General features: G+C 37.0%; 1 protein-coding gene across 1 annotated transcript; it reads left to right on the top strand.

The window, feature by feature from the left end:
- The first annotated feature begins 9,723 nt into the window (after positions 1 to 9,723).
- On the top strand, positions 9,724 to 16,791 carry LOC104238369 (zinc finger BED domain-containing protein DAYSLEEPER-like). Its single transcript, XM_009792706.2, has 2 exons — positions 9,724 to 9,939; positions 14,301 to 16,791. The coding sequence occupies exon 2, from the start codon at positions 14,331 to 14,333 to the stop codon at positions 16,557 to 16,559; it is 2,229 nt and encodes a 742-aa protein (XP_009791008.1). The 5' UTR covers positions 9,724 to 9,939; positions 14,301 to 14,330; the 3' UTR covers positions 16,560 to 16,791.
- The last annotated feature ends 1,895 nt before the right edge of the window (positions 16,792 to 18,686 follow it).

The following is an 18,686-nucleotide window of genomic DNA, read 5'->3' as shown; positions in this document are numbered from 1 at the left end:
AATATGGTGTATGCCGAGCGGAACATTTAACATTGTTATTTCCTTATTTCTATTTTTAAGTTGTTTTACTTCCGCAAGTTTTGGTTATTTTCCGCAAGTTTAGGCTTACCTAATCTTAGAGACTAGGTATCGTCACGATGGTTCACGGAGGGCGAACCGGGGTCATGACAACAACCTTGATGTCATGCATATTGAGAAGAATTATTTTGACAATTTGTTCAACACAGTGATGGATGTAAAAGGTAAGACAAAGGATAACCCGAAGGCTAGAATGGACTTAAAAGAATATTGCAGGCGACCTGAATTATACTTACAGACAACAAACAATGGTAAGATATTCAAGCCCAAAGCAAGTTACACATTCACTTTGGAGGAAAGACGACAAATTTGTGATTGGGTAACAAAATTGAAGATGCATGAGGGTTATGCGTTGAACCTTGGGAAAAAAGTTGATATGGAGGTAGGGAAGTTGAGCCATTTGAAAAGTCATGACTGTCATGTTTTCATGGAGACCTTAGTGCCTATTGCATTTTGTGGTTTGCTTGAAAGAATCTAGAAACCCATCAGAGAGATTAGTTTGTTTTTCAAAGACTTGTGTTCTTCCACATTAAGGGAAGAAAACCTACTCCGGATGGATCAGAACATTCGTATAACTTCTAGTAAGATGGAAAATATATTTTCATATGGGTTTTTTGATGTGATGGAACACCTTCCAATCCACCTTGTACACGAGGCACGACTTGGAGGTCCTATTCAATGCAGATGGATGTATCCCTTTGAGAGTAATATTATAAGTTTGATGTAATTTTCTGTTTTATTTGAATGTTCTTGGCTAACCTAAAATTATATAGGACAATTGGCAAATGCAAACAATTTGTTAAGTAGAGGAATATGATTAAAAGATCTATATGCGAAGCTTATCTTGCAAAGGAAACTACTCATTTTTGTTCTTAATTTTGAGAGTAATGTGTCATGTGCTAGGAATAGGCCCAATAGGCACACAGTCGAATGTGTGAATGATCCATTATATCCACCTATGTCCATATTCAATCAACCAGGCCGATGTTCTAAGGATGTTAGAAAGAGAAGTTTGAGTGATATGGAGTACAAGTCAGCTACACTTCATGTGTTGCTAAATTGTCCCAAAGTTGTACCATTTCTCAAGTAAGTATTGATTTTGTAGTTATCAAAATATAAAATTTACTGTGATTACATCTCAATGCAACTACTAAAAATATTTGATGTGTCACAGTCACTTCGTGGGTCAATTTGGCCATGATGCTGTATATACGACATTTGATATGTGGTTCAAACAATTTGTAAGTTTATCCTTAAAATATTCTAACACTATGTAGGTAAACAATGTTTGGAAGTTATACTAACTTATGAATTTTTTAACAATATATAGGTAAATGATCAAAATAATGGTGTAAATCAATTTTTGAAAGATATATCTTGGGGACCTAGGCTTGAGGTTACAACAATGTCTAAGTACGTTGTGAATGGTTATAAGTTTCATACAGAGGATTGCTCTAAAAATAAAAATAGCAACAACAGTGGGGTGTGGATTCAAGGTGGTGATGGCAACCAAGTTGAAGATATTGATTATTATGGTGTGCTCAAAGAAATAATAGAACTAGAATATACAGGTTGGCCATTTAAGAAATTAATACTCTTTAGATGCAAGTGGTTTGACCCAAATCCAACAAGAGGTACAAGAGTACACAATCAATACAACATAATTGAGGTTAATCATACGAGGGAGTATGATCGTTATGATCCTTTCATAATTACACATAATGTTAGGCAAGTGTATTATGCTCCTTATCTATTGCGATGGAATAAGTCCGATTGGTGGGTTGTAATCAAAACTAAGCTTGTAGGTAGGGTGGAAGTCGAGAATGTGTTAGATGTTGCATATCAAAACGATATCTCCAGTGTTCACCAAATAGTGGACGAACTTTTAAAAAATGATTTGGAATATCCTTAACATATATTGGAAGAAGTTGATATAAATGATGTAAGAATTATAGAAAATGAGGAAGAAAAATCAACTGATGAAGCTCAAACTAGTGAGGAAGAAGAATTCTTTGACGAGGAACAATACGTCGATGAGCTTTAAAAAGTTGGTTTCTCTAATAACTCTCGTTTATAGCTAGTTTCTTTATATATTTCAATCTAAATATGTATTATATTATGCAGATGACAGGAAAGGGTTGAGGTAACAATGACCTTACTAGTTCCCGGGGCCGAGAAAAGGCTAGGAAACCAAAGAGGAGGGTAGAAGATAATACTCAATCTTTTCCACCCTCTTCAGAGATGCATATGCCTATGACTATGTCTTTGCCTCCACCCCAGGGCTATTCTGCGCTGCCACAGCATCACGAGCCCTACACCTTCTTATAGACACCGGGTCTTTCGTCACAGGGCCATAGGACTATACGTCCGACATACAGTCCACCTCTCTCACGACCATGTGGATCGCAACCATCTGCATCGCATGGATCGCATCGATACATGTCACATCCACATGGATCACAGCCATCAGTGTCACAGCCACTCAGGTCACAGCAATCAGTATCACAGCCACTTGTGGTCCATCCAGCTATGTCGTAGTCACAGGGATCGCAACCATCTTCATCAGGGACTCCATCTATTTCAGGCCTTCGCCTGCAAGATACTAGCTCTGACCCCCCTACACCTTCCACACATGCCTCTGATATACATGCTTCGGACGGTGATGCTGATGATGACGAGGAGGTGCATTATGATCAATATGGCAGGATCATCATAGTCCCTGAGGGTGATGAGTAAGAGTTATTTGTTATTTTTAGGTTTATTGTTTTGTACAGTTTTTACTAAGATATTAATGTGTTTTTTAATTAAATTTCAGGTTCATCCTGAGTAATATTACTACGAGGATAATCACCAAAGCAACCAGAAAGCTTTATGATGGCCCTGATGTAATTTGGAGTGAATTCTCATTCTCGCTGAAGGAGCAAATTTTCAATCAATTTAAGGTATAAATATTCTTTTAAGCAGTATAATTATTTATATTTATGATATTTCCATATAATATTTAACTTTTGAAATACAGAGAAAGTATGTATGGGAACACCGCTATAGTACGGAAGTGGCTGCAAATTTTCAGCTCGCAAGCGGTTGTCGCATAGTTTCTCCAAAGCTAGAAAGTTGAACCAGAAGCCTGACTGGTTGCTTCAGAATTTATGGGAGGATTTGCAAAGGCAATGGCTTACCGAAAAGTTTTTAGAGAAGAGCGAAAAAGGAAAGAAAGCTCGCGCATCTGATAAGGGAGGATCCTTGTACATTGGAGGTGCGATCAGCCTAGGGACAATAAAAAAAAGAATGGTACGTAATTGCTTAATTTATTTTAATTTTCAAATTCTGTTTATTAACTAAAATTTATGAGTTTTCAGGAAAAGAAGTTGGGGCGTCCGATGAACTAAGATGAGCTATTCAAGGAGACTCATATTGTAAAGAAGAAGAAAGAGATGGATCAAGAAAGGTGGGTCGAGGGCCGAGCCTCGATTGTACATGTAAGTTTTCACTTTTTATTAAGTATTTTGATTTACTTTTATATAAATTTTGAAATACTAATTCAATGTAATTTTTCTTATAGGTTTGCTTCACAACTGCAGTGGAGGATTTCATACGCAGTCAGCCACCTAATGAGTCGGGCGAGCCAATCCAACCTTCGGACGAGGATGTTGAAAGAATATGGATGGAGGCTGCTGGCGGTCCAAAATGGGGGAAGGTATATGGGCTTCCTACTAAGAAATTCCATCGCTATAAGCGTGGAATGCAAGGAATAAGTACTTCCTCGCAAGTCGAGCAACTTGATGGGGAGAGCAACTCCACTATGCGGGAGACTGTGACAAAGCTCACATCCGAGCTAGAGCGGCCAAGGAAAGAGAAAATCTTAGAGATGCTTAGTACATTGGCATGCAAGCTTAGTGCAAGGGCATGCAAGAACAGCTCAAATCTCTCCTAGCTTCTGTAGTTTTTCCTATTCCTCGATCTCGTGAGTCATCGCCAGAGGCTCGACTTTCCCGTGCTCATTCCTCCCGTCCTCCCCGTGCTAGTTTTTCCCGTCCTCCTCGTGATCGTTCTTCCTATCCTCGACAAGTAGACCCTTCTGGATACTGTCTTAGTGATGAAAGTTCATCAGACGGTGATGATAATGATGTACCAAATACTCTTTGACTTTATACACTTTGAACTAGACAAATAGAACCGGTTTTTGAATGGGCTTGTAATAAGAGTTAACTTAGTTTGGTTAGCTTAATATATTAGTTCTATTGAACTTTATACTTTGTTGGTTTTAATGTTGTTGTTAATGTTGTTGTTGTTGTTGTGTTGTTGTTGTGTTGTTGTTGGTTTTGTTGTTGTTGTTGTTGCTTGTAACAGAGAATTTGGTATACTGGCAGGTGGTGTAGCTGCCAAAACAGGCAATTTCTGCCAAAATTATACCCAGAAAAGCAACCAACTTTGGTCGCTTGTTGGTCGCTTTTCTATTTAAAAAAATATTTTCTGGGCAATAACGACCAAGGTTAGTCGCTAATTAACCCAGATTTCTTAAAAAGCGACCAACCTTGGTCGCTATTCTATTAAAATAAATTCTGAAAAATAGCGACCAAAATGTTTTAAAAAATAATTAAATTCTTGAAATTAGCGACCAATTTTGGTCGCTATTTTTCAGATTTTAAAATATAATATTTGGTTTACAGACCAAAGTTGGTCGCTATATTTTGATTAATAATAAATAAAAAACATAATTTAAATATAGATACCAACTTTGGTCGCTAAATTTATATTATTAAAATATTAAAGTGACCAAATATTATTTTGTGGTCACTTTTTCCCGGATTTCTAGTAGTGTACAATCTATTTTTAGCTATCATTTATTAAAGATAATGATCAGAACTCAATGAAAAATTAGTAGCTGCTGGTTACCCCATTCTTGGCGCAAAGAAGAAGTTGAACAACAACATGAAGTAACTGAGAGGAGCAATGCTTTGTGAATATCTCCAGCAGTTGAACCTTTCTTTATTAGCGAAACGATGTAGTACAGGAAAGTGGAATCACATGGTAATGCAATAGGGCCGCCACTTGGCAACCCGAACTATTCTTTAGACATGTTTAGAAGTAGCAAAATGACCCCATTTTTCAGGTAAGCCAATGGAATCACAAAGTGCCTTTGATAAGTTGTATAAACTACAAACTGTCCTTTACCGACTGTAAAAGATGAAGATATACTACAACTATCTGCATCATTGGCATTTCTTGGAAGTGAGATCCTCTTTCTCTGCATGGCTGCGAACTTCTGCCATCTCCTGGACATCTTGACGAGTTTCTTAACACTGAGCATTGTTCTTTTCTCTCGAAGGTTAGAAAAAAGAAAGTAAAGTAGATATTTGGTGATCTTTGGTAGCTGAATAGATAATGCTTGTGATGATGAAAGGAACTATTTATACAAGAGGTTGAAGACGGGATATGAGTTTGAGCTGAAGTTTTTTCCACTAACCACCAAAGGCAAAGCCATGTTCTGATGCCTGTTGGCCATATTGATATGGGTCCTTAAATTTGTGGATGAAGCTAGTTTGAAATGTATAGAAGATGATAAGTTTTTTCCTTCATTCGACAATGAAATGGTAGGACTATTTACTAGTACAAATTTTATTCAAGTGGCAGATTATGTTTTGCTGGTGAAAGGCAAAACCATGTGTTGCTGCCTACTTGGTCATGTTAGATAGGAAACCTTCAAATTTTACTATTGTATTATCACTGTAATGTAATTCTGTTTAAATTCATTAGAAGGGAAGTAAAAAGAAATCAGATTCTCCTAAATAATCAGAGAATTAAATAGCTCAGAGAAAAAGAATATGGAGTTTGGATAAATAATCAGATGTTAATATGTTGTCACTTGTTGTATATAATGTTTTACCAAACTTTTGATACAGGTCAATAAACTAGGAAAGTAATTTATGACCTTTTGTAACAGCCCAACCTATTAGTGATATTATTCGTTTTGGACCTAGGCTCGCACAACTTTAAAACGTGTTACTAGGGTCTAAGGCTTGTTAACTTATATACGCAGTATCCCTCTTGTGTTTTGTCGGTGTGGAACTCTGTCTAAGTTTGGGGTGTTACACCTTTTAGGAGGTTTAATTATTTTTATGTCTGCTTGAGCAGTATTTTTATTGTTGAAAGTAAATAAAAGACTTTCAACTGTAGCTAAAGCTTCATTTGTAAGATAGGTAAGGCAAAATCAAGTACTGGTGTTTTATTTGGAACCTTAAGATTTATGGACATGTCTGTTTGTCTAGTTTTAGAGAAATTGTAGGGTTCAATAAACTTGGCAGCAAATGGGCATTGACTTAGTTGCTTTTACAGTTTATTTTAATCCCGATATTGATCCGATGCAACTTACCGGTGATAGTCGGAGCACTAAGACCTTTTAAGGAAGGGGCTAGGATCTCTAGTTCTGTTTGGGAATCAAAACAAAAAGTATAACTAAATACAGCAAGTCGTGCAGTTGAAACCCGAAGAACATGAAGAATAAATAAGCAAAAGGAGGGGCAATCAAATAGGAGTGGACTTAGTTACTTTTATAGTTTATTTTAATCCCAATGTTGATCCGCTGCAACTTACCGGTGATAGTCAGAGCACCAGAAGCTTTCAAAGAGGAGCCAAGATCTCTAATTATTTTTCTTTAGCAAATATACCACTAGGTTGGGTACCTAGTGGCTAATATATAAATAATAATCCAAAAACTAGATCCAATGTTTACAATTTATCCACACTCAAAGGTGAAAACTGCAAATCTAAAACTAAGAATGCTATAAATGTTAGCTATTACATAGATAGAACTGGGCAGCTCCCAACATAATGTGGTGTGTGTATCCACAAGCCAAGTGCAGAACCTCAATGTAGCACCTCTAACTCTCTCACCAGCACGTTTTGCGTTCTAAAGGACAAGGCAAATGTGGATCTCCCATCAACACCATCATTTTTTGGGACTGTCCAAGCATCTAAGCAATATCCATATAAGCTATGTCTATGAACCTTCATGTTGTGAGCATCAAACTCTTTCAAGTACACGAAGAGCTTCCATTTTAATTTCCTGGTCTTCAAAGAGTAGCAAGAAAGAACCTGCATTTCAAAAGAACTTCAGGTATTGCCATTACACCTCCATGAATGGGCATATGGACATGCCAAACCATTGATAAGTGCCATAACAACCTCTAATTTTGTTATGGAATCAAAACAAAAAATGCAACTAGGCAGCGAGTCATTCAAATGAGACCCAAATATAAGGAAGAATAAATAAGCAAAGGGAGGGGCTAGCAAATAAGAGTTGGCTTAGTTGCTTTTATAATTTATTTTAATCCAGATATTAATTCGATACAACTTACTGGTGATAGTAGCAGCACCGGGAGCTTTCAAGGAAAGGGTCAGGATCTACAGTTCTATTCTGGAATTAAAAAAAATGTAACAAAATAGGCAGTGAGTCATTCAAATGAGACCCGAAGACAAGGAAAAATAAATAAGCAAAGGGAGGGGCTACTTCCTTCAACAGAGGTAATGCTTATTCTTCTTTGTCCTGGTATTCTTAAATAAGGCAAGGCTTTTCCCTATTCCCTATCAGAAGCACTTTCAGTAGAAAAATAAATTCGTCTCAAATCCAAAGCACCTTCAACTAAGTCAAACAATTCAGTGACTAGAAAATCATATCACTAAACATTGGATTATATACAATCTCTTGAACATTGCAACTAATCAATCGAGACTCAGAGAGTCTTCTTTACATTTAGAAATTTTCTAACTTTCTCTCTCTATATATATAGTAGCCAATTAATCATATCGTAATTAAGTATTCAAAATTAATGCGGAAACCATTAAAGGGGTTTAAAAGGCGAAGATTAAGATCAAAAACCTATATTGCACATATGCAATTAGGATTAATTTATTTGGTCTAGAAGGTAGAATTGAAAAGATTATTATTGGACGATCGAGAATTAACCTCGACACAAGTAATTATAAGAAGTATAAAAAGATATTATATGTGAATGATAACAACGAGTAATTTGAACATGCAAATAGACGTATCAAGAGTAATTTCCCCCTAATTTGTTGTCATGAAAGTTACCTTTGTCTCATTTAAAAAAAATTATAAATGAAATGGTACGACGCGGTATTTCGTTGTACCTTAGTTGACTTCAATCTTAAAATATTTCTTATCAAGTAAACATCTTCTGATGCTTTATTTGATTCCTCATTAATAAGCCAAAACTTCTCTAATTCCTGTCCGAATAATGTCAAATAATCATATTTGGTCATATGTCAATTTCAAGAAAAATTTAAAATTTTTAACCTAATTTTGATCCCTTTGATCTTAGAGGTTGCTTTATCTCCTACTAGTACATCCTCTTGAGCATGAGGACTTAAATTTTTAACCTAATTTTGATCCCTTGATCTTAGAGGTTGCTTTATCTCCTACTAGTATATCCTCTTGAGCATGAGGACTTTGCTTTTTGTGTTAACTCTAGTGGATTACTTATTCTTGGGTACCGGGGGCCTTTCACTTGGTAGAATGGTAGAGGTAGACGGTCTACCGTAGACCTAATGGTGAATGCATTTTTAAAAGATTGGACAAGATATTTGTGAACTTGTCATTTCAGAATTTTTTCCGTACGATGGATCACGTCTTTCTTTATCTTTTTAATTAAGTGTTTACTCTTTAATTATTGGTAATTAAAAGCTTGTATACATCATATAATATAAGTATATATTTTTTCTCATTTGTATACATAGTTCAAAGAAAAATCAGTAGCCTCAGCTGAACCCCCAAACTTATTCCAAATTATTTACATTGTATGACCTTTTTAGGCATTTTTTAAATGTCGTTAGTTCAATAACCGGCAAAGTTACTGTCATGTGACCAAGAGGGGTTCAAGCTATGGAAACAGCCTCTTACGAAATGTAGTCTTTCTTCGGACCTCACGCATAGCGGGAGCTTAGTATACCAGACTGTTTTTTTATAGTTAAGAATTAATTTTTTTTCAAACAAATTAAACTCACTGAACTAACGGAAACAGAACCAAAATAGTGGTTCAGGAATGGCCTTTTATGCAACTGCCCCGCTTAGGAGCTCGTTTGGATTGGCTTAAAAAAATGGCTTTTCAGCAGAATTAACTTTTAAGCCAAAACTCAATAAGTTGGGGTTGCGCAGCTTATTGCTTTTGGCTTGTTTTAAGTAATTTTAAATTTATTTTAAGCATTTTTTAACTTTGCCAAATACTAAAAAAAAAACGAAAAAAACTTAAAAACTGAATGACTAGCTTAAAAGTCAATTCAAATCCCCTCTTGGTGAAGGACTTGAAATAGATGCCATCCATTTTATTTCAAAAGTGAAATTTTACCCCACCATAATGGGCTAAATTTCAAAATTCTCCTTAAAGAAAGAAAGAACCCCATTTCCCCAATTCCAATTTTAGCCAATGTAGGCCCCATCTTAAATAGAGTCCACACATAATCGTACATAGCTACACTAGCCAACCAAAAATACCATAAAAAGTGGGCTATGGTCAAGCCACTCGACCAAAAAAAGGGTGTGACCCAAAACACACATACTAACACACCTTCGATTTCACATACTCACAAGTCATAACAATAAATGGACCTAAAAAGAAAGTCCATTTCCAATACTACAAATTTAATGTTTTTGGTATTCATATTTTCTTGTCAATAATAGTCTAATACCAATCCCCAAACGACCCAAAAATATCATAACAAAGGTCCAGTTTGGTTTTTATCGGGTTCAAGCCCAATTCTCTTTCTCTCTCTCCCCTTTCTCTCTCCTCTCTCCCTCTTGCTGAAACCCTAGATCTGGTTCACTATCGAAGCCTGAAAAACCCGGTAAGCTCCATTTCATTATCTTGGTTTTGTTCTAAATCGAATTTAAGCATCTGGGTTTTGCTTAAAATCGAATTTTGTTATCTGGGTTTTGCTCAAAATTGAACTTTCTCATCTGGGTTTTGGTCAAAGTCGAATTTTCTTTTCTGGGTTTTGCTCAAAATCGAACTTTGATATTTGAGTTTCTTTTTTTATCATTTCAGATTTGACTTATTTTTCCGTTTTTAGATATATTTTTAATGCTTTATTGTGTTAGTGTGAAGATTGGTCTCTTGATATTTTTGTTAGTTTTATGTTTATATTTTGGTGAAAATGCGTGCTATATACTCTGTTTCATGGTTAAAATAAAATTTTAAAGCTTTTTGTTGTAGTAATATTTTTGTTTCAATATCAATTTTGTTCTTGTTGTTTTATGGTGTAGTTATTTAGAATTTTGACTTTTCAGGATTAATTCAACTTTTTTTGCTGGTATGTTACAAAAAATGAGTTTTATAGTTTTCTTGTTCTGGGCTTTAAGTTGAAGGTCATTTTTAAAATCAAGGGACTCTGAAATGGTTCTTGAAATTTTTAGTCATTTCTTTCTGGGTGTTAGTAAGAGTGTGTGATATGGGCTTTGTTTAAATTTGTGTCGAAGCCCATGTCTGATCCGTTTTTCTTAGTTAGATCTAGTTAGTTTATGTTTGTACTTGTTAGCCCATATTTTGGGAAACGCCCTTTCTGACCCTGACTTTCTTCGAAATAGAATAGTACCCTCCTTGTTGCATTAGTAGGAGCATTACTAGCACTTTTCAGCCTTAAGGGCAGCCTGATGCACTAAGCTCCCGCTATGCGCGAGATCTGGGGAAAGGCCGGACCGCAAGGGTCTATTGTACGCAGCCTTACCCTGCATTTCTGCAAGAGGCTGTTTCTACGGCTAACTTTTCTGCCTTGTCATTGAAAAATAGCCGTTGTACTGGAGTTTCAAATTTTATAAGTGGAACTCCATGATAACACTAATGGAATTTGAAACTCGTGGATATTTTTCAATTATAGGGGCTAAAAGTTGACTATTTGTGAAAATTTCCCAGTATTACTATTAGGACTCGTTTGGCTATAGGTTTTGCCAAAATTTATTTGGTTTTTTTTTGGAAAATACATGTTTGTTCATAAATTTTATCCATATTTTGGTAAATTCCCAAAACCCAAAACCCAAACCAGTTCAAAACCTAAATCCCAAAAGAGTTGGTTTTGGCCCAAAATCTTACTATTACATTTTTTAAAAATTGCCCCAAACTTTTATATTTTATAAAAAAGCCCACAATTTATTACTCCCTCTGTTTCAGTTTATGTGAACCTATTTCCTTTTTGGTCCGTTCCAAAAAGAATGAACCCTTTCTAAATTTGGTAACAATTTAGCTTAAAGTTACAACTTTACCCTTAATGAGAAGCTTTTATAACCACACAAATACTCAGGGCCCCATTTGGACTTGTTTAGGACCACAAATTCTAAAAGTCTTTATTTTTTTCTTAAACTCCGTGCTCAGTCAAACAAGTTCACATAAATTGGAACGGAGGGAGTATTTTGTAAGAATGTTGCTTCGTCTTGTATCGGTTATCTGATAGTGTAGTTCATTAAAAAAATGATAATTTTGTACCAAATTTATTTATGTTCAGGACTATGGTTTGCGATAATATGATGAATGCTATTGATGAAGGTACTGTTGGGTATTTGTAACAGTTTTTAGAACTTGTGGGTATAAGTCATGTTTTGTGTTTTTTCAAAAAAAGAAAGAAAGAAGTGAAATATGATTTGAAAACTGATGTCCAAACACATTTTTATCTTCAAACCAAACTTCACCCAAATCAGATTTTTCAAAACAAATTTGGGATTCTATGGCCAAACGCTAGCTTAAACTTTGGGTTAGCTTAGTTTAGGGATGAGTTCAGGCAGGGCCGGGCGGGGCCTTGATGGAGGTAATTTAGTCCCTCCAAGTTGTGCCCATGGACAGGATTCTTCAGCTCTGAGGAACTAATGTCATGCATTTGTTGGCTAAAGCTTTTGGCCTCCTGTTCTATTAGTCCAAAGAGTAAATACTATGCCTGCTCTCTGCAGTGATGAAGTTGCAGCCTAGTGGTTGTAACTCCACAACGCATTCGTTAGGTGCAGGATTAAAATCCTACCAGTGACCATTGGCTGCAACACCATAGTGAATCTCTTGGTTGCAAGGTTCAAATCTTATGTAAAGCCTTCCTCTTTTCTATCTTCCCTGTGTCACTCTTCACGGGCTCATTCTCCATTTGGAAAAAGCTTAAAAGAAAATCAGTATCTTATATACTCTGCAGCTTAATGACAAAACCACGGAACCACCTGCTATTCTGCTTTAAAAGGAGCAAAATACGCAACCTTAACATTTCTTGTGGACCTAAGCCCTTTGAAAGATGCAAAATCCTTAGCAGAAATGGATGATGCAGTCAGCTGAGCTGTAGCCATTTCCTTCTTTACTGGGAAAGAGGCTCGACTGAAAGCAAATGAGTGGTTCTCTCTACTATGGACTGAGGAGTGAGTGAGGTGTGTGCTTAGACTCGTCGAAGATAGAATACGTCGAGCCATTAAGGATATCAAAACAGATACTATTTTCCTAGGGAGGAGGGAGAGAAAAAATATAGAGGAAGAAAGAGATGTCCTAAAAAAAGGAAGAAAAGGAAGGGGGGGGGGGAGGTTTTTCTTTGGATTCACGCTTCTTTTTTGTTTGATTCACATGCTGTTAAGCCATACCGGCTAACTCAATCACATAAGCATACTAAACTGTCAGAAGTATTTTGCTGTGTTTACTTGGGAATATTCTAAATACGGGGCCTAGCTTCACAAAAACTGTGCTAGTTGAAGTGTCAATATGCGTATTAAGACAAAAAAAGAAATATTAAAGTTCCCTGTTTCTCATTAATCTTAACATGCTCATTGTAAAATCTGACAACTTTTGTAGCATTTTTGAGGGGATGTGATTGGTTCTTATTTTTTTTTTTGTTTTTTTTTGATATTTTGTAGCCCTATAATGGCCACCTAAGTTGCTCGGACGCTTCACTTTTGGCGCCGCACCCGAATCGACACGTCGTGGGTGTGGGGGTGGGGTGGGATCTGTATTGGATTTGGTCAACCAATTTTGGGCACTTTGACCAAAATCGACGGAGAAATTTGGGACAGATAATGATTTCTGAAATAAATAACATTAAAAAGTACCAAATATCTACTTAATCTTATGTTCCTTGGAGTTTTTAATTGTAACCAACTCATTAATCTGGTTTGATTTTAGTGTTGCATATGTCACCAATGTTTTGTCACCCCCAACCCCCTTTGCATCCAGCCCTACCTCATTATCTACTTATCTTATGTTCCTTGGAGTTTTTAATTGTAACCTACTCATTAATTTGGTTTGATTTTAGTGTTGCATATGTCACCAATGTTTTGTCACCCCCAACCTCCTTTGCACCCTGCCCTACTTCATTGCTTTGTGACTTGCAAAGGTGGAGGTGCTACCACTAGAAACCTCCTTATGCACTTGGGGGTCATTTGGTTTAGCGATAAGTTATGTAGAGGTTAGTAATGCAAGAATCGAAATGCAGAGATTAGTTATGCATGAATTAAAATGCAGGGATTATTTCTTGTTGGATGCTTACTCGCATTCTTATTTGACATTGTAGCCCGCATAAAATAATACAAAAACTCCAGCATAACTTATATGAATATTATTTATGAGGAGAGGAAGTAGTAACCAAATGTTATAATAATGATGGATTCCGTGTGGAGATTTTTTTCCTTATCAAGCCAACCGAACGGCCCCTTAATGCATTATGGTAACTTCCTTATTCTTTATTTTTAGTTATTCATTATAAAAAAGGTGGCATCTTTTACATTTATTTTGCTGCCCTTGCAGTTCATGAGGGTCTTTTAAAATTTGGACATGCTTTTAACCTCCCAAAAAATAAAAAAAGAATTAAAGTTCCTTCTATTGCTCATAAGTTTTGACTTGCTCATTGTAAAATGTTGTTACCTCTTAGTGTATACTTTGTAATAGATGTGCTTGGTTTGATGTTCTGACAGTATCTTCTTTCTTGTGCTCAACTTCCATGTCCCTTCTTATATGACCCATAGATAGTTCCATATTGATAATAAGTAATGAAGCATTTTGCTAGCAGCTGACAAAAGAATTTGAGTTTTCTGAAACTTGCGCCACCCCCCCCCCCCCCCCCAAAAAAAAAAAAGGAATCTGAGTCTTTTGAGATAAACAGTGCTACTTTCAGGCTTATATTTACTTTTTTGCTATAATCTTCAAATTACTTATAATTTTCGTTTTTCTGTTTCTTTTCTTTATCATTATATTACACAGATATTTGAGAAGTGTGTTGCTGCATATACGATGGCAACCCCTGTTACGCCAGCAACTCCCACTGAGAATCATGAGATGGTCCCTGAACATCAGATGATACCTGAACATGGGATGGTCCTCGAACATGAGATGGTCCTCGAACATGAGATGGTCCATGAACATGAGATGGTTGGACATGAGATGGTGCTCGGCAATGAGATAGTCCCTGGAAATGGAATGGTTTCAGACAGGGAGATGTTTCCAGGAAATGAGATGGTTCGTGCAGAGCCACAACCCAACCATGTAGAAACGCAACCTGGTAAGCGTAGGAAAAAGAAATCAATAGTTTGGGAGCACTTCACTATTGAAACTGTTGCTGTTGGGACTAGAAGGGCACAATGTAACCAGTGCAAGCAATCGTTTGCATATAGTACAGGGTCGAAAGTAGCAGGCACTAGTCATCTGAAACGCCATATTGCCAAAGGAACCTGCCCAGTAGTCTTGCGCAACCAGCAGAATGATCAATTGACCCCTTATAGTGCTCCTTCAAAGATGAGTGGATATGGGGGTAGTAATGGTACACCTAAACGACGTTATCGAACTGCTTCTACTCCTTATCTTGCTTTTGATCCAGACCGGTGCCGCCAGGAGATCTCCAGGATGATCATCATGCACGACTATCCCCTTCACATGGTTGAGCATCCAGGCTTTCTTACTTTTGTCCAGCATCTTCAACCTCGGTTTGATATGGTGAGCTTCAACACTGTCCAAGGAGATTGTGTGGCAACTTATCTTAGAGAGAAGCAAGCGATTCAGAAAGTGATTGAGAGAGTACCTGGGCGGATCTGCTTAACACTAGACATGTGGTCCTCCCATCACACTGTGGGTTATGTGTTCATAACTGGGCAGTATATTGATAGTGAGTGGAAAATTCACAGGAAAATACTCAATGTCATAATGGAACCATATCCAGATTCTGACACGGCTTTCAGCCATGCAGTTGCCGCTTGCCTTTCTGACTGGAGTATGGAGGGGAAGTTATTTTCTGTCACTATTAATCAACCAATCAGTGATGCAGCTGTTGATAATCTTAGAGCTTTACTCTCAGTGAAGAACCCTCTTGTGCTAAATGGTCAGCTGTTGGTTGGAAATTGTCTTGCTCGAACTTTGAGCAGCATTGCCCAAGATGCATTTTATTTTTTGCATGGAACTGTTAAGAAAGTAAGATATAGCGTAAAATATGTGAAAACATCAGAATCTCACGAGGAAAAGTTTATTGAGCTCAAACAGCAGCTTCAGGTGCCAAGCACAAAGACGTTGGCGCTTGATGACCGAACACAGTGGAACACAACATATGAGATGTTGTTGGCTGCATCAGAGCTGAAGGAAGTATTTTCATGCTTGGATACATCTGATCCTGATTACAAGGATGCCCCATCAGTTGAAGATTGGAAGCAAGTTGAGATTCTGTGTACTTACTTGAAAATCCTCTTTGACACTGCCAATCTTCTGACTGCACCAACAATTCCAACAACCAATACATTCTTCCATGAAGCGTGGAAGATTCAATTGGAACTGGCTCGTGCTGCAGCAAGTGAAGATCCATCCATCAGCAGCCTTACCAAAACTATGCAAGAGAAATTCGATAAATACTGGAAGACTTGTTGTCTGATGTTAGCTATTGCCGTAGTAATGGATCCACGCTTCAAAATGAAGCTCGTTGAATTCAGTTTTACGAAAATATACGGTGAAGAAGCTGCTACCTATGTGAAGATTGTTGAGGAGGGAATCCACGAGCTCTTCCTTGAATATGTGGCACTTCCTCTGCCTCTGACCCCAACTTATGCTGAAGACGCAAATGGTGGGGCTATGAAGCAGGAGAATGCCCAAGGCGTCGGTGCCTCTAGTAATGGAGCCGGACTTACAGATTTTGATGCCTACATTATGGAGACCACAAGTCAGCAGTCAAGGTCTGAACTTGATCAATATTTGGAGGAGTCCTTGTTGCCTCGTGTTCACGAGTTTGATGTTGTGGGGTGGTGGAAACTGAACAGAATGAAGTACCCAACTCTATCAATAATGGCTCGTGATATATTGTCAGTTCCAGTTTCTACTATAACAGCTGACTCTGTATTTAGCACAGTAAGCAAAGAGATGGATCGTTACAGGTGTTCCTTGCGACCTGAGACAGTGGAAGCGCTCATCTGTGCCAAGGATTGGCTTCAGAATGCATCGGTAAATACTTTACACGCACCACTAAAAATGGAAGTCCCGATTTAGGAGGTTGCTGTAATGTTTGAGTAGATGTCTAGAATGGTATTTTGTAGCTGACTTTATTTCCTTTTAGATTGTAAAATTTCTCTCTTTTCTGTTGTCGTCTGAGGGTTGAGTTTCTTGTATCATAATTCTGAACCATTAAGCTCTTTACTTGAGAAATCTATTCGACATGTTAAAAATCTCCCTTTTCATTTCACATTTGTATATGAATGCGTGAAGCAGCTTAGTTGGTGCATGATTTGAGTGTATATATTGTTCTGCTTCACAAATTTGTTCTAATTCACATGTTTAGATTATAAAAGCTACTGCTTCCAGGGTTTTTTCTTACAGTAGTGATGCTGACTGGGACTTCTGTGTATTCTTATGGAAAATTTAGCGTTGGGTCTAACACAACCAACGTATACGTCTCATGTCTCACACATGATAAAATTTCTCCTTACTCTAGTGTATCGGCATAATTATTATCTTCATTTTCAAATTTCAATTACCCTTCTCTATTAAAGAAAAGAAAAAAAATATATTCATTTTTGGTTATTTATTTAAGAGATGACCTAAGTCCAGTGTAGTTTTAGTATAATATACCGACTTCCAGCATAAAATACTGGAGTTCCAGTATAATATACATATCCAGTATAATATGTTGGAAGTTTATACACAGCTGCTCCAATCTCCAGTATATTATGGGAGAAATTCAAAAATAGCCAGATTTACAAGTAGTCATTCAAGAATAGCACGTTTCAAAAGTAATCAAAATTTAGCCACTTTTTATATAAAGATAAATTTGAGCGAAAATACTGTTCAAAACTCGGAAAATACGCCAGCATATTATGCTGGAGTTCCAGGATAAGTATGCTTGAACTCCAGCATATTATACTGGAGTTCCAGGATAAGTATGCTGGAACTCCAGCATAATATGATGGAGTTCCAGCATAAGTACACTAGAACTCCAGCATAATATGCTAGAGTTCCAGCAAGTATATCGGTCCAGCATAATATACTGGAGTTTGGAGCACCGGTGCTCCAGTCTCCAGTATATTATACTAGAGCCAGCAAAGTATACCGGTCCAGCATAATATGTTAGAGTTCATACACATGTGCACCGAACTCCAATATATTATGCTAGACCGGTCTCTGTTGCAGCAAAATAGTGGCTATTTTTTATTGACTTGGTAAACGCTGGCTATTTTTGAATGACCAGTCCAAAAACTGGCTATACCGTGCTATTTTTACGTATATTATGCTGGAACTTTTCACGTGTTAGAGTTCCAGCATAATATGATGGAAGTTCATACACATGTGCACTGATCTCCAGTATATTATGCTGGAATTTTTCGTGTTACAGCAAAATAGTGACTATTTTTCGATGACTTTGCAAGCGCTGACTATTTTGAATGATCGGTCCGAGAACTGGTTAGCCCGTGCTATTTTTACGAAAAAGGGCCTAAAGAGGCCAGACTCCCAATCAAGCCCACTTGGCCCACTAAAACCCAATTCATCTTTTTTTGGGAGAAATTAAAAAATAGCCAGATTTACAAGTGGTTATTCAAAAATAGCCACAGTTTCAAAAGTAATCGAAATTTAGCCACTTTTCATGTAAAGATAAATCTGAACGAAAACACTGTTCAAAATCCGAAAAATAGTATATCTAGTATAATATACCGGTCCAACATAATATACTGGAGTTTGGAGCACCGGTGCTCCAGTCTCCAGTATATTATACTGGAGCCAGCAAAGTATACCGGTCCAGCATAATATGCTGGAAGTTCATACACAGGTGCACCAAACTCCAGTATATTATGCTGGACCGGTCTCTGTTGCTGCAAAATAGTGGCTATTTTTCAATGACTTGGAAAACGATGGCTATTTTTGAATGGCCAATCCGAAAACTGGCTAGACCGTGCTATTTTAACTCTTTTTTCCTTTACTGGATATATCCAAGGTGATTCGCTGGTTGCTTCCTTTTTAAAAATTATTTTTCCAAAACCGACACATTGTTTTTTACCTTTTTAGCACTTTCACATTGGTAACTCACTAAGGGATCCCTCTACATCAATACACTTTTATTTCATTTCATTTTCCTTCTCTCTTCTATAATTTTTTCTTGTCTTCCATAAATAACACTTACTCGAA

Source organism: Nicotiana sylvestris, chromosome 11 (genome assembly GCF_000393655.2).
Source record: "Nicotiana sylvestris chromosome 11, ASM39365v2, whole genome shotgun sequence".
NCBI lineage: Eukaryota > Viridiplantae > Streptophyta > Magnoliopsida > Solanales > Solanaceae > Nicotiana > Nicotiana sylvestris.
Note: the sequence above shows the minus strand (reverse complement) of the source record. Positions and strands in the feature narration are given on the sequence as shown.

Excerpts from the sequence above, each read along its gene's own strand:
- LOC104238369 (XM_009792706.2), top strand. The coding sequence starts at position 14,331 with ATGGCAACCCCTGTTACGCCAGCAACTCCCACTGAGAATCATGAGATG.